Genomic DNA, 26407 nt, shown 5'->3' on the forward strand with positions numbered 1-26407 from the left:
ATTTTTAAAAAACATTTCTCAATATTTTAATATATAACAAATAAGCATCAGGTTTATTTGATTAAAGACACTTAGTAGAATGGTTTCCATAATAGTCGTAACTACTTTCGACGTTGAGTTGAATTAACTCACTTCATCACTTTGTTTTTTTAAGGTAACTTGTTTACAAGCATTTTTAAAGTAAACTCAACTCATTAAATTGTACCCAGCACAGCTGTCATCACGCCTTTTACTTCCATATTGTTTTGATCGTGATTTGACTTTGTGTTACGGCATCACTGAAGTGGGAGAGACAAACAGCCAGAGTTTCTCATACACAAATGCACCCTGTGTGCACAACAGGCTCACCCTGTCTCATCTCTGTAACACTTCTGTTATCACCCCTGATGCTGTCATCAGAGTCCAGATAGGGTATCAGGACTCCATGCATTACACCCTGTTACTGAGGGTGACATATTGCAATTATCATGCATTAAAGAGAAATGTGAGGAGGACAAGATTAAAACCACAAAAATAACAGAAAATAATCAAACCATATAAAAAGACTTAAAAACACAATGATGGGAAAAAAGGAAAAAAAAATACCATAAAGATAAAAACAACAAAGATAAAAAAAAGAAAAGAAATAAAGAAATCAGACTAAAGATCCTGTTGGTGTGACTGAAAATGAATGAAAGCAGCATTTCAAGGATTAAACACACTCAGATAACATCTGTAAAAGCACATTGATGTGATTTTAAAAGAGATTTAAAGGCAGACAAAGAGTCTACCAATCTGATCCCCTCAGGCAGGTTGTTTTGGAGGATGTGAGCACTGATGGAAAAGGTCAAAGGTCACTTTTGGTCCTCAGCCTTGATTTTGGGATGTCAGCAATTCAATCTTTAAATCAATTCTAAAGTTTATCAGGAGGCAGTAAAATAATGCTATAAAAGTGTTGTGCTCCCTTATTTTAGCTTAAGTGAGGAGGCTGGTGGCTTAATTTAACTGTAACTTACAAATATGGGAAAGCATCATACTCTATTTCTAAAGACTAAGAAACCTTTAAACCACAGACCACTCGGTCATCATAGAAACGCTTCTCAAGCAGTGTTGCTGTCTCTCTTCTTCCTCTCAGAGATGGATTGATCAGTAAGGATGAGATGATAGCATATTTTCTGCGGGCTAACCCACTGCTCCAGTGTAAGATGGGACCAGGTTTCATCCACGACTTCCAGGAGATGACATACCTGAAGCCCACCTTCTGTGAACACTGTGCTGGATTTGTTAGTACCTTGAAGCTTACTTTCTGTAAACATGTCCTCAGCCTAAATATTTCTTTTCTGTTTCATTTATTCATGTTTAGTTACAGGTATGTTGACTCTGCATGTTTTATTTTCTATGATAATAATTGTTTCTCATTTTTAAAATCACATTTCTGGATCTACAGCTCTGGGGAATCATCAAACAGGGCTACAAGTGCAAAGGTATTCTTCTTCTTCAGTGAAATCATGATTATGAGGATTGTATTATGAAATGTGAATGTGTCTGCTCAGAGTAGATTTATAGGATATGATTAAATGTATACACACACACTGTAAAAAAGGGAATCTCTAGTCAGTTGAAGTGATGCAATTTTTTTAATCAATCCAACTCAAAATTTTAAGTTTAGGTTTCCAATGTATTTTTGTGGATCATGTCAACTTGAAATTCTGCGTTGGTACAACTTATAAAACGAAATAGTTGGACCAACTTAAATGAATTGCTTGAATTGGTAACACCTTAATAAATTAAGTTATTTGAAATAAAATTAATAAGTTCAATTAACACAACTTAATATGTCAAATAAACTAAATATTTTAATTCTTCTCAAATCAACATTTTGCATCAATCCAACTTAAAGTTTTCAGTTGTTTCAACTCAATAATCTGCAAAACCCAAAAGGAAAACCGTGGGTGAGAAGGTAACACTGTAGGTATGGGACCCTGATGAACATTAAGATACACGCTGGGGCAGTGTGTCTGTGCTCCACGGCATGGACCAGCTGGCTGTCTGTGCTCAACAGCATAGGCTGCCTGGCTGTGCCCCATGGCATTGGGTGCCTGGTTGCCTGGCTGTGCTCCATGGCATAGGCTGCTTGTCCTGGCTGCCTGTGCTCAACGGCAGTGAGGGCTCCAAATGCTCTCTCAGTAAAGGTAATTTGAATATAACTGAAGACAAAACCCAGTTTGTCATTTCTGATCATAATTTTAGCCCATCATCACATCTCATTTATTTTTGCTCTTAAAGGTACACAGTCCATGCTACAGGGCACAGACAGCAGGTCCATACCATGTGGAGCACAGAAAGCCTGTGCTCTTGGCAGGTCAACATCTTTATGTACAGCTGGGTCTAATATCCACTGCATTCCCTCCTCACTCACGGTTTGAAGTCAGTTTGAGTCAATTCAATGGGCTGTAAAGTAAACTTTACAAGTAGGCATATAGCAAACTCAACTTAAGACTATTGGTCAGATTTACTTACCTTTTTTGTGCAATTGTTTTCCTAGATTCTTTTAAGTAAGCTCAACTTGTCACATTTTTTACAGTGTAAGTATAAAAACACCTCGTCAGATTTTACTTTGAGGTTTTGCAAATTATTGAGTTGAAACAACTTAAAACCTTAAGTTGGACTGATGCGAAATGTTGATTTGAGAACAATCAAATTTTTAAGTTCATTTGACTTAGTCAATTGTGTTGATTGAACTTATTATCTTCATTTAAAATTACTTAAGTTTTTTAGGTGTGACCATTTGAAGCAATAATTTAAGTTGGTCCAACTGTTTTCTTTTTTCAGTGCAGACACATATACATGCACATTTTGATGAAGGATGTTTCCATCATTTAGACACAGATGTGTCAGACTGTATTTATCAGAAGTTGACAAAAGCATCATCAGAGTGTGTGTGGACTCTCAGACTGACACAGAGAGTCAAAGGACAAAGGATGAGCTGTGTAGTCTACAAACCAGTCACAGTATGTCACACTGGTTGCATCCTCTTCATACACACTCTATTGTTTGGCCTCCATGTGAGACGTGAGAACTGCACAGTACATGTTTCCTGGTCCAGTAAAGGGTTTTGCGCTCTGATATAAACTCACTCCGGGCTCTTTAGTTTGTCTGATGTGTTAGCCACAAAAATCCCACTCAGTTTTCATCATAGTCTCAGATTATTCAAATGAACTTGATAAAATGAATAATTGTTTATCAGAGACAATCCACTGTGGTGGAGAAGTGCTGAATAAATCTGTCATGTGTAACATATTTATGTTTGGGAAGGGCGCCTGCTCATACACAGTCAGAAACACTCATGAACCTCTGGCTAACAAATAACCACAAGGTCATTTTTTAAGGCTGTCAAAGATAACTGAAGCAGCATAGATTTATAATCCAACGCATTAAAACTTGCTACATGTTATCTAGTAGCAAAAAAGTTAAAGAGGGATATTCTGCTGCTAGTAATCCTGCTAATCATGCTAGTCCCTTTAGTACCTCTGTAGAGTTACATGATTTACAGCTCAATAAATCTCTATTTTTCTCTCGCTGGTGTTTCAGTAAAACCTTATTTCAGTCTGTTTGAAACTCTTCATCGCTGTCTCTGTAAGGCAACTGGCTTCACAATACCATTTCCCTCTGAATGGCCAGCCTTTTGGAGGCCTGTCAGGAACAGGGTTTTGGGTAGACTTTGGTGTTTGAGGCCCCCACCTTCATGTGTTATGAACCAGCTGACAAATCCTTAGGTCCTAAGACGGTCTTGTGAAGATCTTGTGAAAATCTCATGCTAGTTTTGGAACATAGATTCAGGGATTTCTACAACATGTATATGCAGAGGTTTGCATGTTGAGTCTGAACATCCATTGTTACTTCATGTCCATGTTTGAGAATGGGAAAGAGGATTACCCTCTCATTAAGCCTCTCTGTCTCATGCATATATGCTTATGTCAGTTGATATAGTTTTCCCAGCCTATGGTGTGAAAAGATCAGGTGCACCTGCCTCTCAAAGCAAACACACAGATTGATCAAGATCATGTGACACCTGAAACACACTGTTTAATGGTCATGGGGCTTAACTTAATGAGCCCCATCATTCCCTGTCAGTGCTCAAAGACCAACACAGTCCAACACACCCTACACCATGCACCACAGGCTGCGCAGTTCGGATGTCTTAGGGTCTTTAAAGGGGCTGTGAGGAGTTTCGAAGTGAGCTTGAAAAAGTCTCCCTACTAGGTATATGCCTGATCGTAATCCACACTTTAACATGTGATTGTCAGCGACAGTGTGGTTCATTTCTAAATTTTACGTCTTAGCTTCCTGATTGGGTTAAGCAGGACCGGATTGATTTACTTCACCTCTAAGTCTCTACGACAACACCACATCAGCTGACTAAGTTCAAAAGTAAGAAGAGAAATCTGTGTTTTTCTCTGCTGAAAATGATTTCTGTGATTAATTTTGTTGTGATGTTGACACTGGAGCCTAACTGTCAGAAAGAAAAAGGACAGAAGAGCAGAAAAAAGATAAACAGGAGAGCTCAAACTAAAAGCAAAAGCACAGGCTAATGTTGTGCTAATGATTAATTGGTCAAATTATTCTGCAGTGGTCTGTTCAAACTTGAGAGTCTATCTGTAATATGTAGAGTGATGTTGCGTTAGCTCTGCTTGTTAGATGACTGGCAGGACATAGCTGACCAGGATTTTCTAACGTTACACATTACGGACATGTCAGAGCACTAAGCCGCCAGCAGCGCTCAATATAGCTAGATAAGCTTTGCTTGTTGTCACGTTTCAAACAACAGTGCTACGTAACCAATGATAAATACCTTTATCCAAAAAAAAGTTGTCCTGAAAAGTTGAAAAGTTGTTTGATCTCAATTCATACACAAAACAAATGCCTTGTTAAAAGTCACATCTTTACAACAGTGTGTGACACTCCAGGCCAAAAGGTGGCACTACAGTCCAATTAAAACAGATCGTCTTCACAGCATCTTTAAGTTTTACAAAGATGAAACTTGGAGCCTCTTAGCTTTCCCTGTACTCTGCCCTGAAAACACATTTATTTATGATCTTTGCAGACTGTGGAGTTAACTGTCACAAACAGTGTCGAGAGCTGCTGGTTCTGGCCTGTAGGAAGCTGGTCCGCTCCAGCTCCCTGTGCAGCGTTTCCCCAGCCAGACTGACCCACAGCTCTCTGCCCAGCAGCCCCACCCTGCCCACCTGTAAAGGTCATTTCAGGCATTCTTTAAAACCCCAGAATTAAAACACTACACTATTTATTAGAAACAGTTATTAACACTCGTTTTCTGTGATTCCTCCCTTCAGATGAGGACGAGGTGTTTGAGTTCCCCACCGTCACAGCAGCAGGACCCGCTCTGGACCCTCATCCATCCATCACCCTGATGACCGGCTCAGCACAGAGGATCTCTGTGCGCCTGCAGAGAGCCACCACCAGTCAGGCCACGCAGACTGAGCCCCTGTGGCCTGAACACCGCTGGGGAGCAGCAGACAGTGGTTCACACACTTTTCCCAAAATGAAGTACAGGACTCACAGGAAAGCCACTAAAAGTAAAGGATTTGCACGCTGGGAGAACCAGAATGAAGGGCAGCACCCTGCAGTTTCCTCACGGTGCAGCGTGGACTCACAGCGGAGGACGGACGTCTCTGTAGGGCTCCTACAGAACGGAGTGTCACACAGAGGAAAGGTAAAAAATATCCACAAGCAGTATTCATGAGTCATTGGTGAATCTACTGTTTTTATCACAAGTTATACAGAAACAACAACAAAGTTTATTAAAACAAAAAACAAGATCATTAGCTTCGTCAGCAGAGAAGACAACAGTGGCGAATAATCTCTGATCCTCCTCTCCAGGACAGCTGACTTGGTCACAGTGGTGATAGACGCTCCAGGTCCAGTAAGGCCCCAACATCCAGGACCAGGAAGGTGCCCTGTTTGGGGCTGGTACTGGGCTGCCTGAAGTCCCCCTTCAGTGACATGGAGCTCTCGTGTCCTCCCTAGACCTCAGCGGAGACAGGGCTTCATCTGGAGCAACACGTCGGACAGAGTGTGTGATGTCACCTTCATCCTCAGCTCCTGGGATCTGTTTCAGGCTTAGTGTCGCAGTTAGAGGTGGTGCCTCAGGACATTTGAGATGATCAGTCAGATGAGGGATGTTGTGGGCAGATCAATGCCGGCCAGTTATTTCAAACCCAGCTCAAAGAGAAAGTCAGTGATCGCTGTCAATGGCCAGAGAATCTGTAGATATTTATATGTCATGTTGGAAAAAAGGGAAAGTGAAACTAGAGAGTGAAAAAAAACTGCTATGGTGATAAGGTATAATTCAACAAAGATGAGTATTAGGTGAAGTTTAAAGGTAAGTTTTTTGCAGACGTTTTGATTGTTTATTTATTTCTACAACAGCTGCATCTGTCTACATGTGCCCCTGAGACAGAAAGGAACTGCGTGAACACACAAACCACCCAGAAATCTGGATAGTATGATGGAGGATTAGGGCCATGTAAAACTAACGAACAAAAAGATTTATGAGCTTAGTCTCATCAGTTTATGAGAATAAGGTCATAAATTTAACTGTATAGCTATAGGCTACCAGGAGAGCGCCTGTAGAAAAATAAGGACCATGGAGAATCTAATGAAATTACACCACATTAGTATAGGTTTCGGCACATCATCATAGTTATAATAATATTTAGATATGATACTGATGTTGAAATTGGGGCTTTGCTAAGAGCTCCGGTAAAGTTAGAAAGATATTCACAGATTTGTCTGTCTCCGATTAATAACTCATCATTTCTGCAATCACAGCAAGGTAGCCTGACAGTTACAAGTGTATCATCCTCAAAATGTGCCGTTCTCTTTACAGATAAAATATGAAACAGAAATATTGAATAATTCACCCAGAAAATGTGCAGTGTCATCAAAATCATTTTACACTTGTGATCTCATGTTTTCACACATTTCTCAGATCTTCTGATAGCCTGTGGCTACGGACTAAGATAATGACTTGTTTCTCATAAATTATTATCATTTTTTTGTTTCTCCTTTTTTTTTTCATCTGTCCCTAATCCCCTATCATAGGATCACATTAATTACCGGACAGACAAAAATACTCACATTTCAAACAAAAGTGGAAACAATGCTAACATGTTATGTTCATGTCTCTCTTTTTTAGTGTTCAATCAGGATTAAATCAAAAACTTGTGGGAATGATGAAACTTGTCTGTGAGAACTTGAAGATGTTTTTCATGGTGATGTAATATTTCCAGCCTACATTAAAATCCAAGTTACAAGCATCTTAATGTGATTTCACGGCTACAGCTATTTTTTCATCACTTTAAGCTATTTACTTTTAGCGTCTATGGGCTAACTCTTTTTTCATTTGTCTCAGTTTGTTGTCTTTTATAAAACTCTCTGCGTACCATCCCTTCTGAAGGGTGTTAGAAAAATACATCATTTTTAAGAGCAGCTAGATATGGCACAAAGCATCTTTTTCTCTATTCTGGATGCATTGATGTTTTTAAACAGTCTGAATATTCTTCTTTTCCATTTTTTAAACATGCATATAAATTAATTACTGGATGGTCATGTATTAATATGTTGTAGGCATCCCTGAATCTGCCTGTTAACTCATCAAAACACTCCGTTGCACAAATAGCATGAGATCTTCACCAAGTGTTATGAGACTTAATGAGGTCATCACATAAGGAGCTCCTTACTGGTTTATGATACCTTGGAGGAGAAGCCTTCAAACGCCAAGGTCTGCTCATAGCTCTGCTGGCCAATCAGAGGGTAATGGGTTTGTGGAGCAAGGAGCCTTAAAGAGACAGCAGCTGAATTGAAGCGTGAAGTGAAGTGAAATGAAGTGTACCACGAGGCTACAAGAGGGTCAGAATAAAGACTGAAAAACAAAACACTCCCTCTTAAAGAAGCAGCGTATCTTGAGACAAGATCCTGCACAGAGGCAAGCTGAAAAAACTGACTGGAGTACTGAGCAGCTGTGATGTGTTTATGCTCCTGCAGAATAAAACCAGCGAGGTAAGAATTTTGGAGTGAATCCTCTCCACAAAGCAGAAACCTGTGGAAAGGTTGGGACCTCAGGTGAATGTGACATGAAGAGTCGATCTCAACAGATGGGTGTGATGTGGAGCGCTGAAGAGAGGAGGGACGCAACAGAGACAGACCCAACCACGAGTAACCCCTCTGCCAGACATGCAACCAGAGCTTTACCTGGAGAAGAGATGGAGTCATACAGCAGTGACTGACTCAGATTAAACTGATAGAGGATTTATCAAACAGATAGGCTAATTTTCATTTCATTTTTTTCTGTGATCATCTTAAAAATCCATATCAGAAGATTGTTGGTCAGGCTGTTGAAGCAGTTCACACTGCTAATAGTAAAATCTAAGCATCTGTTAATAACGTGTTTTTAGTTAAAAAAAAAAAAAAATGTCTTGTTGGTCTTACTATGAGCCACATTCAGCTGTTGAGTCCAGAAGAATGTCTCATTTCAAGATACTAAAAGACAAAATTGTTGCTTGAATTTCTTGTGAAAAGTACAATAGCCTTCTAATGGGGTAAGAAAAATGTATTGGTTTATTTTGTTGTCTTAATCTTATTTTCAACAAACTTTGCGTGTTAACTTTTGGTACCCTCGTGGCAGGTCATTTTCGGTTTATATCTAGAAATAAAACATTTATCTGGACTTGTCAGATGAATGAGTTATATTTAGATTAATAACACATTTTTTTCTTCAACTAAAAAAAAAGAGAAAACACTTGCTTATAAAAGAAGACACAACTTTAAGTGTAAAGCTGCACATCTCAAAGTCCTCATGATGTGATGGGTATTTTGTAGAGCCTCCTTTGTGTCAGAGGGATCACTGGGTCACACCACATGAGATTTTCTAAGTTCTTTGGGAAACTAATTGAGCAGATGCAGAATTGGTATTATAAGACATGAGGGACCTACTGATCCTCATCATATCACCAAGCTCCAGGGACAAACTGCTAATTTTACTCTTAGAATGCAACACTGTGACATTTCAGCTTTATGATCTGTTTCACACTGCAAGTCCTCTAGCTCCACCTACAGGAAAAACTATACCCTCTTTATTCTGCAGTTTTCAGTCACTCCCAGTATTTTGTGTGAAAATTTGTACTTTATTACATTTTACATTTCATGAGTTACTGAGTAAAAGAATCAGTAAGGATCTAAGTTGTCCAGTGATCAGGTGAACTAATGTGGAGGAGAAATAGAACATGCTGCTCAGGCTGAAATCACAACAAATCCTCTCTCAGGTTGGTCCTTCAGGTCAGTAACTGCTCAGAGAAACAGAGATTTGATCAAGCTGACTCCTCTTTCCAACCACAGTCAGATCAAAATGTGAGAATACCTATGATAATAAAACCCGATTCTGATCTAAACAAGTTGTCCTGCAATCTGGACACACTTCATGGTGAACTCTTTGTACTCACAGCAGGCTGTGACTTGATGTAGAGAGCGTCTGCAAAGGTCAAAATAAAAACAAAGAGGAAACTCAGAAACTTCATCCCAAATATGTTTTGTTCTCACATCAGACTTCAACTAACAACTCAGGAAGAGACGTTGTGACTGCATTTGGAGCTCAGATCTTACTGACATCTTTTCAAACCCCTCACTCACACCCCCTGATTTAAAAACAAGTACTCGGCACTTTTAGGGGATTTAAAGTTAGGCCTTTTTACTTACAAAGTGTGTGTGTGTGTGTGAGAGTTATTAAAGACCATTCTTCATTTATTTTAATAAGATAACTTTATAAAAAATTCAAAAGGAACAAAGCGTGGAGTACCTTAAGAGGCAACTGCAAATAAGTGTTCAGACATTACATCGGGATAAAGCTGTCAGCAGAAGAGGCACTTTCACATTACAAAAAAAACAAAAACATTTCTTTACAACTCTGTGACCAAGTCCTCTGAGGGGAATGCGGTCTAAGATGGACTTAAATCATCTGTACTTTCATTCATTTACAAACAGGAAAATAAGACATAACTGAATCAGTGGTACAAACTCCACAAAAAAAGAAGAGACAAAATGTAAAGTACCCTACAACGCCAAAGTCAAAGCATAACCAGTGCAACTGCAAGCTCTCTGAACGAACACTGAGAGACGCTCTGCCTCCTGAATTCAGCAGACAGAAATTAAACACAGGCAACAGAGCTGAACCACCCATTACTGGGAACTCGTATAAAAAAACATCCTTTGGCTTTGTCGCAAACAGGTCTGAACTGACACAACCCTTGCACAGAAAAAAACAAAAAAACATCTGGGCCTGCTGACGCAAGGGTAAGGGGTGTTTCCCTGGGTTGATCCATTCATCAGTTCATGCCTACATCAATCTAACATTCACACAGCCGTATGTGCATCCACCTCTCCCAGCGTTTACAGCATGTCGTCGTCTTCTCCTCCTCCGTACATGTCGGCCAGTTTCTTGAAGCGCGGTCCCCACTCATTGAGGCAGTCGTAGTCCTGGTCTCCACTGCCTGACGAGTTCAGAGTGGACAAGCTTCCTGCGTCAGATCCGCCGCCCTCGTAGTCAAACACCAGCAAGGAGTCGTAGGGGGGCGCTGTTGGGTCGTTGTCAGCTGCTTTCAGGTTCTGAAAAAGGAGCAGATATTTTTCATGTTTCAAACAGAAAACATCTCATGAAACGACACAATGAGTAAACATGAGTGAGTGGAACCGTAGAAAGGGGTGTGATCTTGTTTGAAATATACTTTAAACGCATTAAAAATGTTAAACAAATCCAGCAACCAGGGACTACCGATGGTTTGATGTTTCATCACTTACATTATCGATGAAGTCACCGATATCTTCGGGGTTGGCAGGTCGTTCCATGTACTGATGAGGATGAGCAGGCACATAGACTGGAATCACATCGTTCCTGAACACTTCCGGCCTGTTGTCCAGACCACGGTGAAGAACACCCAGATCGTAATCCTAAAGAAAGTAAAGACTCAGGTAAGTACAAAAACTGACATTAGATCAATGAATGATACGTGTCGTTCAGACTGGAACTGTCAACATATCAGAATTTTACCACATAGTTATAGTGGCTCAAAATGAGCGCGATATCAATGTTTGTTTCTTCATAAGGGAAAAATAGGGACAGTTATTGTCAAACTGTTTACTGTGACAACCCTGGCTCAGACATTTCAGGAACTGAACCTCAATAAGAATTTCATCACTTCTGAAGTTTGGTTTATTGACACATTTGTGAGGTCTGAACGGCTCAGTGCCGATGAATGACACCATTCAAGCAGCCTCGCCCCCTTGCACGGTCCATTTCAAGCGGAAAATTTCTGTGAAAGACATTCAAAAAATCTGCAGAATGAAGATGTGGACAAAATGGGGGACGAACAGGAGCTATTAGTGTGTGAATTAATTACTTTTATAGGTACCAATTGATTTCTGTCTGTAGTACTAAGTACTGATTCACGTAAAATCAAAAGGTACCACGTTTTGGTACCTAAACGCATCCTTGTAACTGTGAGGGAGTGGAAGAGTAGGTGATTTTCCATGCTGGACATGAACACAGCAGTGCAAGTTTAAAAGTAAACATGTGAAATTGAAAAAATTGAGATTTTATTATGAAACAGTGAAATATTTATTACCTCATAAACAGGCACAAAAATTGGTACTGTTGAGTACCGGTACTGATTGCCAGGTACTGAGCATGGGTGCAATATTGGTTCAAATGTGAAAGGTACCCATCCCTATAGACATGATATGTCACACAGAGATCACCGTGATAACTGTGTGATGAACAATTCCTGGCATGAAATTGTGGCCTAACTCAGCAGAGAAAAGGAATTGGAGAAAAACATGTTGTGCATGGTGTAAATGTGCAAACTTCTACTCTAGTGTACCGTGGTAGAAGTGCATTTGAGAGTGGACATCAGCGTTAAAAATAATAAAAGCCACACGTGTTGTGACATGCTAATACCAACATCTATCATTTTTGTGCAGCACATTTATGTGGAAACCATAATTCAGCCTTAAGATCACTGTGCAATCACAGAGTGACTTTAGACAACTGAAGGTCAGCTGTTGTCAGTCAGGACCTGTCCCTCCATTGCTCCAGATTTTTCTTACCCTGTTTTGTTATAGTGAACAGTGTGATGTCTGTCTTTTAGAGCATCATCAAAAATGTGTGTTGATTTACCTGATCATCCTCTCCACCTCCTTCTTCATCGTAGTAGTAGATGTTGTCTCTGACATCATCATCCTGCAGCAGAGGCTCCTTCTTCTCGCCCTTTCTGCGTCTGGCGAAGAGCAGCAGCAGCAGCACCAGCACTGAAAGTTCAAAACAAAGAGCTGAATACATCACGCCAACATCATGAAGTCTCCACATACACAATGGACCTTTCTGAGGCCTGCAGAGGATTATAGACTGTGATTCACATTCAAAGCCCCTGAAACTATGAATAACACCAAAACCAGTAAAAGACTTACTGAGCAACAAGAGGATTCCTGCCAGTATTCCCAAGATGACAGGCAGACCAACACCAGCTGCCCTCCGGTCTACACAGGTCACTTCTTCCCCTGTGCAGTCACACACTTTGGCCTGGATGGTGCTGTCTTGCTCCTCACCCTGGTTGTCTGCAATCCTCATGACCACTGTGTAGTCTCCTGGGGGGAGCTCAGATCTCAGATTAAGGACGATGCCCGTTTCTGCAAACGAAAAAAAAAAAAAAAACTCAATCTTTTTATTCACGTCTTCCTTGGAGAGGACGAATCAGTCTAACAGGTAGGTTGGAAGCAGCAGAGGTTTATTCTTGGCAGTGAGTTAACCCTTTACATACTGGTTTCATTCATCCTGGCTGTCCAGTTGGTCCTAGACATGCCCTGAAGGGAGACGCTGTAAGGGGCAGCAAAGCCCGGTCCATCTTTATCTGTCACTGACAATAACTGAGGAGCCGTCTTTTTGTTACACACCTGTGGAAACACAACGTTAAAGTCAAGCACATGGGTCTGATACCACATCTTTAAATGTAAAGATACATGTGGACACGTCTAAGAAACAGTGAAGTTGTCTGGTGGCACAAATGACCAAGTTATACCTGTTAATTTGCAACAAGTTCCATCATGCTCATTTGCTGTATTTGCTTTTAGTTAGAAAATCTAAACTCCAGCAAGTTTTTTGCACAGCAATAACCAATTGGCATGGAAATCCTCTGGTGAGGAGGTCTGATTGAGAAGACATTTGTCTGTCAATTGATCCCGGCTACCCTGTAAACCCCAATGTTCAAATTACTCCATTGGATTAAGCTATGAAAACTTAAAATTTGTAAGTAAGTTGATTTTACTCAAATGTCTGAGTTTTCAAGTTTTAAAACTGATGATTTCTGAGTAGATTTAACTTTTGTTACTGTTTAGTATTTTAATTTGTAACAAATAAGCACCAGGTTTTTTTGATGAAAGACATTCAGTTGAATGATTTTCCACAATAATTGTAACTGCTTAAGATGTTGAGTTAAATTAACTTATTTCATTACTTAGTTTTTTTTTATATATATAACTGGTTTACAAGAATTTTTCAAGTAAACTCAATTTATCTGGGTTTACAATGTATCAAATGGAATGGCAAGTAAGCACAACTGTGCTTCACCTTACAATGTTGTGGGGCTTAGCCCAGTTTGATGATGACAGCCCAGAGTGGGGTTTGAAGGTAACCCTTCTTGTGTCTTCTGGCATTCACATAAAACGCTGTTATGTGCATGAATTATTGAGACATAATTCTAGTTTCCCTGTTTCTTCATTTAATTTCAGGTTTTTGTTGCACCTCCCTTTTCTTGACATCCGTTTTTGTCCCAGCCCAAGAGCCAGGCTGTGAGAAGTATGCTGGCTGCCGTTTGTTTTTAGTTTTTTCAACTTTTTAAAAGTTTGAATTCTGTGTTATTTAGCAACTTAACAGAGAGCTTTCATTTTCTGTTATGCTTTGTTTATTCAATCTGAAAACACAGTTAAGTGTTGGGTTTCAAAGCCAACAGCCGGTGGATCAGTTGCAAAGCTTTGGACCTTACAGTCCTTTTTAAGATGACATTAACTTCCAATTTGTCAGACTTTAACCCCTGTGATAGCAGGGCAGACACTGGATAACTTAAACTGAAAATAAGCTATAGATGTAGATTTAAACTTTTAGCTCACAGTCTTTTGTAAAATAGTCTATTTACAATAAATATAAAAAGAAAAACATTCTTTGTGGCATCAAATTTTACTAAAATAATTCAGTGACTTTCAATATTTTTAAAAATCCTGCAGGCACCTTTTTTCAAAGTTTAATGTATCATAGGTTTCACCTTTAAAACATGAAAATTTAACACATGAATTTTAAATCAAAGGGAAACTTGAATAAACTCACAGTGAAGAAACGCTCTACGATGGTGGGTGCATTGTCATTGACATCTTCGAGATGAATCAGTAGAGTACCAGTTCCTGTGGCTGGGACCTCGTCTGTTCAAGAGGGAGAAAAAAAAATCAAACTAGATGAAAATATAATGTTCAGGAAAGCTTAAAAGAATTTGAAACTTAACCTACCATTGTCGATGGCACCAATGAGTGCTGTGTATTTGTTTTCCTTGACGAAGAGAGACTCTCTGTCCATGGGGCTCTTCACCTTAATCATTCCTGTATCTTTGTTTATTTCCAGCCAGCCTGCACGGTCATCAATTATCCTGTAACTGTAGTGGGGAAAAAGGCACAGTTCAGGTACAAGATGATTTAAATGTTGCAAACAGATCAGGAATTGCTTAGCTACAGGTTGTTACAGCCTGCAGCTGTGAATTAGGTTTTAACTGCTGCACTGAGATGCCTTAAGCTTGGAGATGGTAACCCAAGGTCAGACACTAAGGTAATTTTAAAGAGGGGGTATTCTGCCTTCTCAGATTTTACACATGGATATACAGTAACAATGCCAGATGTTGATATTAAACACACAGATTTTCAAACCGCCTCAAAGTCCAAGGTTTGCACATAGCTCTGCCTCCAGAGGATTGGCCAATCAGAGGGAGGGGGTTTTGTGGAGTGCTACGTATGAAAGAGGCAGCAGCTAAAATGAAGTTTCAGACAGTTGCTGAAATAAGTGATTTGTAAACACCTAAAACTACTGCAAGGGCGCCAGGGGGGACAGTTTAAAGCCTAAAAAACAGCAGCCCCTCTTTAATGTTTTGTTTGGAGCCTTGAAGACTTTAAGCAGATGAGGCTGAGCTTTAACCGTCAGTGCCAGCCGAGCGAGTGCTCTCCTATTTTGTCACTAATGACCCTGCTAATGGTGATTCATAACAGACTTCCACAATTTTCCTGTTAAAAGCTCCTGTTTGTTTTACTTTTAACACTTTGAACATCCCTATCAAAGACTTCACAGATTGATCTTACTTGACTTTCTGTTTGCGCGCAGTGTCTGGATCAGAAGCAGTGTACTGCACCACATCAGCATCCAAGGCCAGATCTTCCTTCTTTGACACAATCTTTTCCACCGGGTCAAAGATTGGAGGTTCATTGACGTCAAGTACCGTCACCTCCACAGTGGCAGTAGAGGTGGGCAAACGAGTGGCGAAAGGAACATCATTTTCTACAGCGATTAACAGAGTGTGCTTGGCTGTTCTCTCAAAGTCGAGACCCTGGTTGAGCAGAAGGAAAAAAAATACCATCAAAACTCATGACACCTCTACTTTGTAACTAAATCACCTCACAATTTAAACACTGAGGCTTATTATGGAAACTCCTGGTTTCCTACCTTGGCAGTTGACAGGATTCCTTCTTGTTTGTTGGGTCCAGTTTTTACTGAGAAAAGTTTATCAGGATCACCACCCACAATGGTGAACTTGGCATTCCAGGCTGGTGAATGTGGCTCGTCACCATCTGTTACAGACATCTTAAGGATCTCAGTGCCGATCATATTTTCTGCAACTGATGTTTGATACTGGGAGAGGGAAAAGGATGCATTAGAAGTGTAAAAACATGAACACATTTTTGTTACTTTACCTAGAGACCTTGTTCAAAGGCCTTGAAAAATTAAAAAGCATTTTTGCACAGCAGAAGGAACAGCAAATAACACCAGGTAAGGCAAATTTAACGAATTAACACTCAAAGTTTATAAGATTTCAAAGCCAAATTCTCCAGAACTACCATGTTCTTTCTCCTGTGTAGACTCTCTGTCCATAAAAAGCTGACAGAATGTCAGGCACATGCTTCCTGTAAAACCTGGATTTTATTCTCCTGCCTTTTAAACACTATATTTTCTCCCCAGTGTAGGTTTCAATTTTAGAGTAACTTCTCGATCCAGATATGGCCACAAACGCAAAGCCTTTCAGTACTGTTGGGGATACCTTTTATTAAACTATCAAAACACACTGTCAATCAGCTCCTTGGATTTCAGTGCCATTTTGTTTTAGCGAGAATCTCTGTTTACTACACAATCATGGGTCATCACACAGGGTTGAGGATCTGATGCTCATAAAATACACTGTGCTTGGTAAAGATGCAACAACAGGGTGAGCAGGGAATAAACATTCATTCACAGAAATGTCATACTTACTGAGGTCTGAGTGAAGACTGGAGCGTTGTCGTTACTGTCTGAGACTGTGAGGATTACATCTGCATGCCCTGTCGAGCCTTCTCCCACCATGTCTGCGACTTGTAACCTCAGAGTGTACTTTGGGTATTTCTGCAAAGAGTGGAAGAATCTGCTAGTAGGTGCCATCACTTAACTGTTGTAGCATATTTCCATTATTGAAGTTTATTAAATTACAGTGAGCTGTCCATCAGGCTCTGTGAAGCGATGTGAATTTGTTCAAAGGGACTCACCTCTCTGTCTAAACCACCAGCATTGACTCTGATTGCTCCAGTGTGTGAGTTGATAGCAAACAAGTTATCAGCAGGCAGCATTGGGTCTTGGGACAGGATGCGGTAACGGATATCTGAGTTGTCTGTGTTTGGCTGGTCAGCATCTGTTGCATTAACTTTAAGGATCTCATAACCTGAAAAAGAGAAGTAATGAGAAAACAATGAGCTAAAAAAAAAAACATGAAAATGAAAACCTAAAACTGGTAAAACACCAACACTGACGATCAGTATCATTGACACGTAAATATTTAAGTAAAAGTCATTAGTGCAGTAACTTTTAGCTTAACTGTTGCTACAGCTGACTGTGAGAACAGCCCACATGTATTATGTAGACAAAAAGCAGCAGATTCAACGACAAGTTTCACTTCTACAAACTTCTTTTTGTAAGAGCAAATCAAATCCATAGACTGTACCAATTGGGGAGGACTCAGGAACTTCGCCAGTGAAAACGGCTTTAGTAAAAACTGGTTTGTTGTCGTTCTGGTCAATGACGTTCACCACGATGTCCATGGGATCCTCTGCCTTTCCTGCACCATCTGCCACAGCATGGGCCATAAACTGCACACACACACATACACACGTGATATATTGAAGATCTGTATGTTTTTGAGTATTTTCAAAGCGCTGGTTCAATAGTTTCAAATGACACATCATGAGGAGTGAAGACAGAGAGTTAAAGGAGAGGATGCTTACTTTGTATTTGTCTTGCTTCTCTCTGTCCAGGGGTTCAGTGAGATACAAATTACCACTGACTCTGTCCATGGTGAAAAGTCCTACAGGGGGCTGATCAGCTCCAGGGCCACTGATGCTGTAATATATCTTCTTGACTTTATCCTCATTGGAACGGATCTGGACAAAACACAGCAGCATTTAATGAGACCACGGGAGATTCTACGGGGAGTGTTGTACAAGCATCTGCATTTATACTACATCTTGAGCCCCCTCACTAACAGCTACAGTAAACCCACCTGTCAGTCACGTCAGCTATGCCTCTGATCGGACAGACTCGCAACTAGGGCTAAGCGATTTAAGAAAAGATTGAATTGCGATTTTTCTGGCAGATATTGTGATTTCAATTCAATTCACGATCTTCTTCAAATCAAGCTCTGGGATTTTCACATGTAGGGCTGAACAATTTTAGGACAATATGTAATTTTTCTGGCAGATAGTGCAATTCACGATTTTTTAATCATCAATAGTGATGATAATCTGTTTTCATCAACTTCTACTCCTAAACAGAGGCTTTGTGTTATTGACCTGCTTACCAGCACTTTTAACATATAGATTGTCTACAAATTTGTAAAACAAAATGTGTATAATACTTGACACAACAGATCCTGAGTCAGTCAGGAGCGCTGCAAAAAATTGCTGCTTTGGCGATCTCAAAATTGCATTGTCTAAAATTGCGATTTCGATCTGAAAACGATAAATTGTTCAGCCCTACTCGCAACCATAAGAACTTGATTCTAATAAATGGTGAGAAAATTCACCCCCTGTACAGTGTGTGATGTTAAAGAAAGAGCTATTCAGACCTGAGTCTTTTAATGTTCCAGGCTGTAAAAAAACTGCTGTACTAAAAACTTCACAAAGAGAGATACAAGAAAAAAAATACAGCTTTATGAGAAGATTCAGTAAAAGAAACATTACTAAAATCAAGACCAAACAGAGATGTTATTCTTCTTACCTGAGATATCTTGAGGGGATAGTCTCTTCTGTCGTTCTCAACAACATTGATCTCAGGAATCACCCAGTCTCTCTTCCTTCTGCTCAGTCCTTTACTTGACTTGGGAAAGACCACAACAGGAACTGGCTGTTCAGTTGGAGTCTGAAAAAACAAACGTATTGGGTCAGTGAGGGGTTGGTTATCATTTTTATTTTTCATCAATTTAAAATCATTTAAATAAGTAAAAGGAATGTAACAAGAACAAATTCACATATAAACTCAGGTGGGTGAAACAAAGTGAATAATGATTTCCTGGTGAGTTTTTGAGCCCAAGTCACGCCAAAAAAAAGAGTAAATATCTCCTCTGCAGATACACTATCACTTCATACATTGAATGTTTGTTTGTGTCTCATAAATAAACACTCTATGCCTTTATGTAGTATTTTAAAATCATTCACAAAGACCATACAAGTGAGCCTTCATGTCATCTACTCTGATTTCACACCAATGACCTTAAAGGTTCATTTAGACCCTCTGAAGAAAACACCACACACTCAGGAGATTAAAAGGGATTATTTTTTCTAACCCCATTAAATAAATGGAATTAACATCTTACATTTGCCTCATTGGAGCTTAAACAACTTACAGACTGAGCTAAACAGGACCAGGAAGTCTCACTAATTCACAGCACAGCCACATAGGGGCAGTGTTGGTTCAGGAAAAATCTGCTGCTTTCCTTTTGTACAGTGTCATCTGAGCAAGTTTGTTCTATACCTAGTAAAAATTGTCTTATGTGGCTTAATATGTTCCACATTTGCCTGGAAAGGTATTAAATGACACCTTAATTGGTGTCAAGAGTTTAAAAAAACTGGCCAATGCAACAAGAGAAGTGCAGTTTCTTGTATGAAAATATTCTTACTTCAAGAAACCACAGTAGGACCTTTTTCTTGACACAGTGGGAGAATTTTTGACTTTTTAAAGTGTAAAGCTTATCTTTTACTGTCTTGAAAAGGGACATTGTTTCAGACTTATAAAGTCATAGGACTTTTTTTTTTTATAAGACAACACTTGCTAGGATTTTCTACAGCACTCTTTCTTACCTCAGTTTCAGCAACAGAGTCTACTTTGGGAAGATGCGTGCTGTCTTCATGCTGATGCCCATTTTGATGTTCCTGCTGTTTTCCATGATGATGCTGATGCTCATGTCCATGCTGTTTTCCGCCATGTTGTCCGTTATGTTGTCCATCATGATGTCCATGGTGTTGTCCGTCATGATGTCCCTGGTGTTGTCCGTCATGATGCCCATGGTGTTGTCCGTCATGATGCCCATGGTGTTGTCCGTCATGATGTCCCTGGTGTTGTCCGTCATGATGCCCATGGTGTTGTCCGTCATGATGTCCCTGGTGTTGTCCGTCGTGATGCCCATGGTGTTGTCCATCGTGATGCCCCTGGTGTTGTCCATCATGGTGCCGCTGATGCTGTCCGTCATGGTGCCCCTGGTGTTGCCCATGATGTTGTCTATTGTTCTGCTCAAGGTGCACTATCCTGACAGTAACACTCATTTTGCGACCTCTCAAGTCTGTGAAGTGAACTGTGATGTCCACATGTCCTTCATGGAGAACAACTTGTCTTTTGACCTGCAGAGGAAAAATACTCAGATGTTTTCAAACATACTCTGCACATTTTAAGTGTACACTACGACTGCTAGATAATGCAAACACTACATCAATGCGGTGGACAGTTTTTGATTAGCTTCATGTGGCATACAGAATAACATCCAGAATAAAGTTGTAAAAAAATGTATCCATTACCACTTATCATGCGAGGCTCACAGATGAGCATTATAGACAGTGATTTTAAATCAGCTGTGGCAAACTTTACTGACCGCCAACATGCCGTCTCGCTGTATCTTGAACCTTCCGTCAGCGCTGTGGACCAGATATTGTGTACCTTCTGTACAGTCTGTGAAGGGCACTGTGATTGGACAGAGGAAATAATTCCATTAGAAAACCAGAGTACATGAGAGTACTCACCTGGCACATCTTTCTGTGGAACAATAAAAATATGTACACATGATGTAAAAAAGGATAGCTCCAGAAAACCTGGAGATTAAGACAGAAATTCAACATAATGCTGAGCAGTCACAAAGGGATGAACACAATCCGTCTGTATCCTCATAAAACCTTTAGAGGCCCAGCAGTCGATAAAACTGTGTTAGGGTTTATTCATTGTAAAGCATGTTAATACATGAGTGAGGTTTATGAAAGGATAACATGCTTTGGTGTTTTAGGGAGGTGTCATTTTGGGCAATTTTTTTCAAACAAATCAACTGAGGTTTAATGTCCAAAGGCTGGTAGCTAAGAGTCAGATGTCAGATGTCAGAAGCACTTGTATTGAAACAGGTCAATAAAAAGAAACTGCAGCTCAAAAGTGAAAATAAAATAAACTATTCTGTTACTGTCTGTTACTTTTTTAGCCCAAAAATATACCTTGAACATAATTATCAACCAAAATGCTTCGTAGCCTGATGCTAACACAGAGACTTCCACCATCCACTGTAACAAGTGATGTCACAGTAAACACAGGACGGCAAATGATCAATAGCTGAAGCTCAGAGCAGGAAATGGCTGATGTCTGATCTTGCAATGCTAATAAAGACAGGACTAAAAGCCATGATTCTAGTGAGCCAGCAACACCAGGCGCTCTGTTAATGCCTGTAGAAAACCACTTTTTAAATAAAAAAAAGACACCTGAGTAGGCAAGCCAAACACAGATGACAGGACAGCACCCATAAAATCATGTTTACCAACACAACACATTGAGTTATCCATAGAGCACACCACAGATGTCTCTAAAGCCGAGTTTATAACCAGTGCTGCACTCCTGTTACTGAGCTTTGTTGTTAAAACTGAAACTAAATTAGGCTTTGAGAATGTAGCCTCCTGAAAACATCAGTGTGCAGGGTGTGAGAAAACAACTCAGTAACCAGGTGGCAGGTGGAAGCTTCCAAAACAGAAGGAGTTAGAGGTTCCACTGAGCCAGGAAGGAGGGGTCAACTTTGAATGTTGTGTTTACAAACTGCAGCCACAAAAAAATCTAGTTATCCAACAGCCAAGGTCTTACCCAGGAGTTAACATATCTCTGGGTAGATTCTCCCTATCAGTGCCTCTGTGTGAAGGTAACCCCCACACTGAGCCCATAGCATCCTGGGATATAATCTAATCTTTAAAAACACTTCATAAGGCATTAGCAAAACAGCACTATTCAAGGACTACACAGAGGGACAAATCTCAGTGTGACTGCTGTATGAAAGCTTAAACTGCGACACATTAACAATATGGAGGACAACAGAGTAGAATTTCAATAAAGACAGGGAAGCTAGGGGGCGTTTCAGAAATATGCTTTAAACTTGTTGAAAAAACATGTCAGATGTTTGTTTAAATGAATTATTTGTATTTCTGTTGGTGTCATAGTATTTAATATGACATTTCTACCGTTTTAACCAACTAAAGAAACACTCTCATTAGATTCTTGTAAGTGTAAGCCAAGTAAACATAAGGTAAACACCTGAGTGATATCACAGACGCCAGACAGAACATCTGGTTTGGCAGTTAATAAATAAAGTATAAAGTTTGAGCTGAAATTAGGGAACACTCAAGCACTTGTGTCAACACACTACAGAAAACTGTAAAAGCAGAAAATACCAAACCCTTCGGTAAACTAGATGAGAGATACTTACGATGAGTGTTTGAAACCTTTGAACAGCAAACCCTGCTAAACAGGCTCAGGACATTGTTTTGCCCTGCAGCACTACATGAGCCACTGAGTGAGTGCAAGCTGAGACCTGAGGTTGTTTGGGCTTCATGTGAGAACAATGTGAACAGCTAATCTGAGGATGACCGTCTGAGCCGGAGGAAAACAGAAACTAAGACATACCGTCTCCAAACAGACAGTTCTTACCTTTGCCCAGCCTCCTGCCTGGGTGCAGGTGCTTTCTGCTCACTTTGAAGATCACCATATCTGACTCGAACCCTGGCAGACATGTTGGCTCCTCAGTAGTGGCTTCAGCTGAGGCCTGAAATAAAAATAAAAGCCTTTCAATGAAACGCAGAGTATGGGAGAAATAAGCTAAGTGGAAACATCGACATGAGTTGTGAAGTCAGTCTAGTGCTTTATTCACATAGGTTTCACGTATGTTCACACATGTGAAAAATAAAGTTTGGCTCTTGAAATATAAACAAACAATTACAGGAGGGCCTATGACAAATTATTAAGATTTTAGTTAAGAGTTAGAGCAGTCACAGGGGTAAGGCTGGGAAGGGGAAAAATGTCACAACATACTGACATTATAAATCTCAATTTATTGTATTGATGTCTGGGATGATGAAGGAAAGTATGTCAAAAGAAGATTTTAATACTTACAACTCATGAAGGGGTGTTTCTGAATACAAACAACTATATTTGACATGTTAAGAATGTTTTTTGTATATTTAAATGAAATATAAATGCCAGAAATAAAATATAACTGCCAGAAAGTGCAGGAACATCATACAGGGAGTAATATGACCAGTTCGAAAAGTGGAAAAGTAATCGTGTGTGTGTGTGTGTGTGTGTGTGTGTGTGTGTGTGTGTGTGTAGACTGAAATAAGAAACAAAACAAAGGTTAACAAAAAGGATGAATGAAACAATGTTGACTTAAAAAAAAATAAAAATAATAATGAAAACTACTTTGTTTTCCAAAATGTAAATACATACTGAAACAGCAGATGTTTAAGTTTGCCTTATCCAGTTCATTGCTTGTCATACATGTAGTGATGGTTAATTTATTCATTTTATAGCATGTCTTATATAGAAACGATAGTTTAAAACAGCTGGCACTTACCCGAAATGGTTCAAAACGTAAAATATATTTCTGACAACTTTTAAAGCCCTGGTTCAAGCTCAACAATATTTTGTGAGCAGGTTTTGAAAAAATAGCCTATACACTTAAAAACTGCCCCCCAATATGGTTTAATAGTCAGGAAAATGCATTTTGGAAAGCTTAATATTGATGCTAGTTTTGAATTATTAGCAAATCATTGATTTAACGGTTGGAATTTAACCCGAATACGTCATCAACGGTAGAAGGGCGAGGCCCGGAAAGACCCACCACGGCGACGAAGACTCTAAAAATGGCGTCCTAGCCTACCTTAAAGAAGTTTGTAGAGACTTATCAGAATTACTTTTTGGTTATTTTTATGTAATTTTTTGATATTTAAGGCATGCCTTTCAGCCTTACAGCCGTACTTATCAACATAACAGTCCGCCTTTAGCTACTCCCCCACGACTGCAATCATTGCCTATTACCGTGCCGTTAAAACGAGTGTAAATCGCCAAAAGGTGGGACTACAAAAGTTGACAGTCTTCATGCCACTGAAAAAAGGCAGCATAATTAAGACCCGAAACATCCGTCCATGATTATAAAACACACAGATAATGTTTAATCAAGGTAACACACAGCAGAAGGACAGGTAATTAAGGAAGCAGTCGACAGCAGGAAATCTCACCTGTAAAACGATGAACAAAACGGCTAAAACCGCTAACTTCGCGGCCCCCATCAGTCCGTAAATCTTCTGTCAGTAATCCTCTGAATGAAAGCAATCAATGAAAAACAATAATAGATATATTCCTTCTCGAAATGTCGTCGTGGCGTCCTCTTTGTCTTGTCTCCTCGAGGTTGTTTCAGTCACTGAGGGGAGTTTGGCTGGGCGAGTTGCTGCAGGTACTTTCAGCAGATGACGTCAGCTCACAGGTGCGCGGGTTCCGGGTTCCTGGTATGGTCATACAGGCTGGGCACACCTGAGGAGACAGAAACCAGTAGTTTCTGTCACTTCCTTTTCATGTACAGCGAATAGATGTTGAGATAATAACACATATGCTAATTTTCAGGTCAACACACGCAGAACAAATCTGTTTCTGAGCTAGAAAGGAGGCTTGTAATTCTTTCTGTCTCATTTCCTCTTACTGACAATCACTCCCCTCTCTTCTCTCTCTCCTCTCCTTCCCTCTCTCCTCCTCCCTCCTTATATTTACATGCTGAACAGTTCTACCACTGATACAGAGAACAACAAAAAATGCTACCTCTAATCAGTAGCCTTAAATCAAACCAATGTACACTAATAAATAATGTAGCCTATGTGTTTGAGTTTTGATCATTTATAAAGTCACAAGTGTGAAACCACCCTAGAAGTGTCGCTTTGGTCAGCTTTATGGAACCTGCCATGAAACCAGGGGAAGTTTCAGGTTCCACATTTCCAAACCACCAGACAAAACCCCCTTCGTCTGTCAAAGTGGCATGAAAGCACAGGTTTCTGAATGACAAACACAACAGGCAGGTTTGATATCACTTCTGTGTTTACAAAGCACACAGTCTAAGCCCTCTGTTGGACAAGAGAGGTGGCACACTAAGACTTACCTGTGACTGTTAGAGGTGGACAATAAAGACCATAATCATGCTAGAAATAATTAGCCAATAGGTTGTAGTTCGCCAAGATATAAAACTCTTTATGTGCCTCTTGAAGTCTCAGTGATAAACATTAATTATTAATCCCCAAGCAGTGAGCACTTCCTTCATTTTGCCTTCGCTCTCTGCTGGTGATGGTCTATGCATCAGCTGACTGGGATCCTGGGTTAATAGCCTGAGCTGTGACCTGATGATGTGCAGCCAGAGTGTCTGGTCTGAGAGATGATTGACCACTTATTTGGAGGGGGATGGGTCATTTCCCTTGAATTTAGAGCACCAGAACCTTTATTTTCATGTCAAATTGTTATCATCAGAAGTCATAACAATGAAGTTCTCGTGATAACTAAATTTAAGTGAAGCTTTCATAGTAGACAGTATGGTTAAAAATAAAGGAGGCAGTCCAACTTTAAGGGAAAAGATGATGAAATCATCAACTAATCCAGTCTGAGGTCAAACCCGTACATAACCATAGCATACAGTCACGAAACAGTCTGGTAGAGTTTAATCCTCTCTTTAAGATGCCTATTTTAGTCTTAGTCTGACAAAACACAATCTTAAAAAGAGAGACTGAAAAATGCCAAAAACCTGTGGGTACTATCTCAAAGAAGATACTGTAGCTTAAAACGTGCAGTACAGGAACTCTACATTGTGCACTAGGCTGAATGCAATGGAAACAGTCACACAGGGGGACAGTTCAAACCCCTTTCCCTTCCCCAATGAACACTCAAAATACCTGAGCAACTTACATGAAGATAAGCACTCTTTGAGTTACATCTCAATCAACCATAAACTTAACCGTACTTAAAGTTTACTCTGTTTGATAATAATTTCACATCATAAATACATCTTTTCCTTATTATTATGATAATAATAATAATCATCATCATCATATAATAATCATAATAAGTATAATAATAATTTTACTTACATTAAGAGAGCAGCTGGAGCAGGGAGAAGAAATTAACTCAAGGAACAATTAAGAAAGTACTGAGACATGACTTTTTGATTGAACAGATCTGAGATTTAAGGTCTTGTGTACAACCATAAATTTGATTTGAAAAACTTTATTTTAGAGTAGCAATGGTTAGTGCCACAATCTAACTCTCTTGCAGTTTCACTGTAAATGAGCGTGACATTCAAGGGACTTTTCCGAAAGCATTTAAGTGATGTTATCTTTCTCTTCCTCGCCATCAATCATCATCTGCCTACAGGGAGACAGAGGGATGTAGAGGCAGAAGAAAGACTGGTCAGTTTACAGTGGCCACCACTTAGCCATTGAAAGGGTCGGTGTGGGACAGAGAGAGGGGAGGGGGGTGAAGGAGGGCTGGAGAGAAAAG

At 39.8% G+C, this 26407-nt stretch overlaps 2 protein-coding genes across 4 annotated transcripts in view; one reads left to right on the forward strand and one right to left on the reverse strand.

The window, feature by feature from the left end:
- rasgrp3 (RAS guanyl releasing protein 3 (calcium and DAG-regulated)) overlaps positions 1–7310 on the forward strand; it is a 42026-nt gene extending 34716 nt beyond the window's left edge. For all 3 annotated transcript variants that reach the window (XM_074676378.1, XM_074676376.1, XM_074676377.1), the window contains exons 13-17: positions 1115–1262; positions 1427–1463; positions 5084–5233; positions 5331–5710; positions 5878–7310. In XM_074676378.1, the coding sequence (XP_074532479.1) occupies positions 1115–1262; positions 1427–1463; positions 5084–5233; positions 5331–5710; positions 5878–5886 (724 nt within the window). In that variant the 3' untranslated portion in view covers positions 5887–7310. The remainder of the gene's footprint in view (positions 1–1114; positions 1263–1426; positions 1464–5083; positions 5234–5330; positions 5711–5877) is intronic.
- Positions 7311–9723: 2413 nt separating this feature from the next.
- Positions 9724–24558, reverse strand: LOC141795603 (cadherin-1-like). Its single transcript, XM_074676554.1, has 18 exons — positions 24115–24558; positions 22529–22643; positions 20454–20542; positions 19669–20205; positions 18590–18730; positions 17599–17754; positions 17319–17463; positions 16867–17039; positions 16598–16726; positions 15797–15982; positions 15436–15680; positions 14599–14741; positions 14423–14514; positions 12864–12996; positions 12514–12732; positions 12224–12354; positions 10849–10998; positions 9724–10656 (listed from the first exon to the last, which is right to left on the reverse strand). The coding sequence occupies exons 1-18, from the start codon at positions 24163–24165 to the stop codon at positions 10441–10443; spliced, it is 3051 nt and encodes a 1016-aa protein (XP_074532655.1). The 5' UTR covers positions 24166–24558; the 3' UTR covers positions 9724–10440.
- Between the last annotated feature and the right edge of the window lie 1849 nt (positions 24559–26407).

The sequence above is a fragment of the Halichoeres trimaculatus genome, unplaced genomic scaffold, assembly GCF_033239565.1.
Source record: "Halichoeres trimaculatus isolate MK-OKI-2021-1 unplaced genomic scaffold, fHalTri1.1 fHalTri1_scaffold_8, whole genome shotgun sequence".
In the NCBI taxonomy this organism is placed as follows: Eukaryota; Metazoa; Chordata; class Actinopteri; order Labriformes; family Labridae; genus Halichoeres; species Halichoeres trimaculatus.

Bases quoted from the DNA above. Each gene is read 5' to 3' on its own strand.
- LOC141795603 (XM_074676554.1), bottom strand. From the start codon at position 24,165: ATGGGGGCCGCGAAGTTAGCGGTTTTAGCCGTTTTGTTCATCGTTTTA. The intron at 17,755-18,589 runs GTAAGAAGAATA...TGTTTTGTCCAG, and splicing joins ATCCCCTCAAGATATCTCAG to ATCCGTTCCAATGAGGATAA. The intron at 10,999-12,223 runs GTAAATCAACAC...TACTTTCTTTAG, and splicing joins GAGGTGGAGAGGATGATCAG to GATTACGATCTGGGTGTTCT.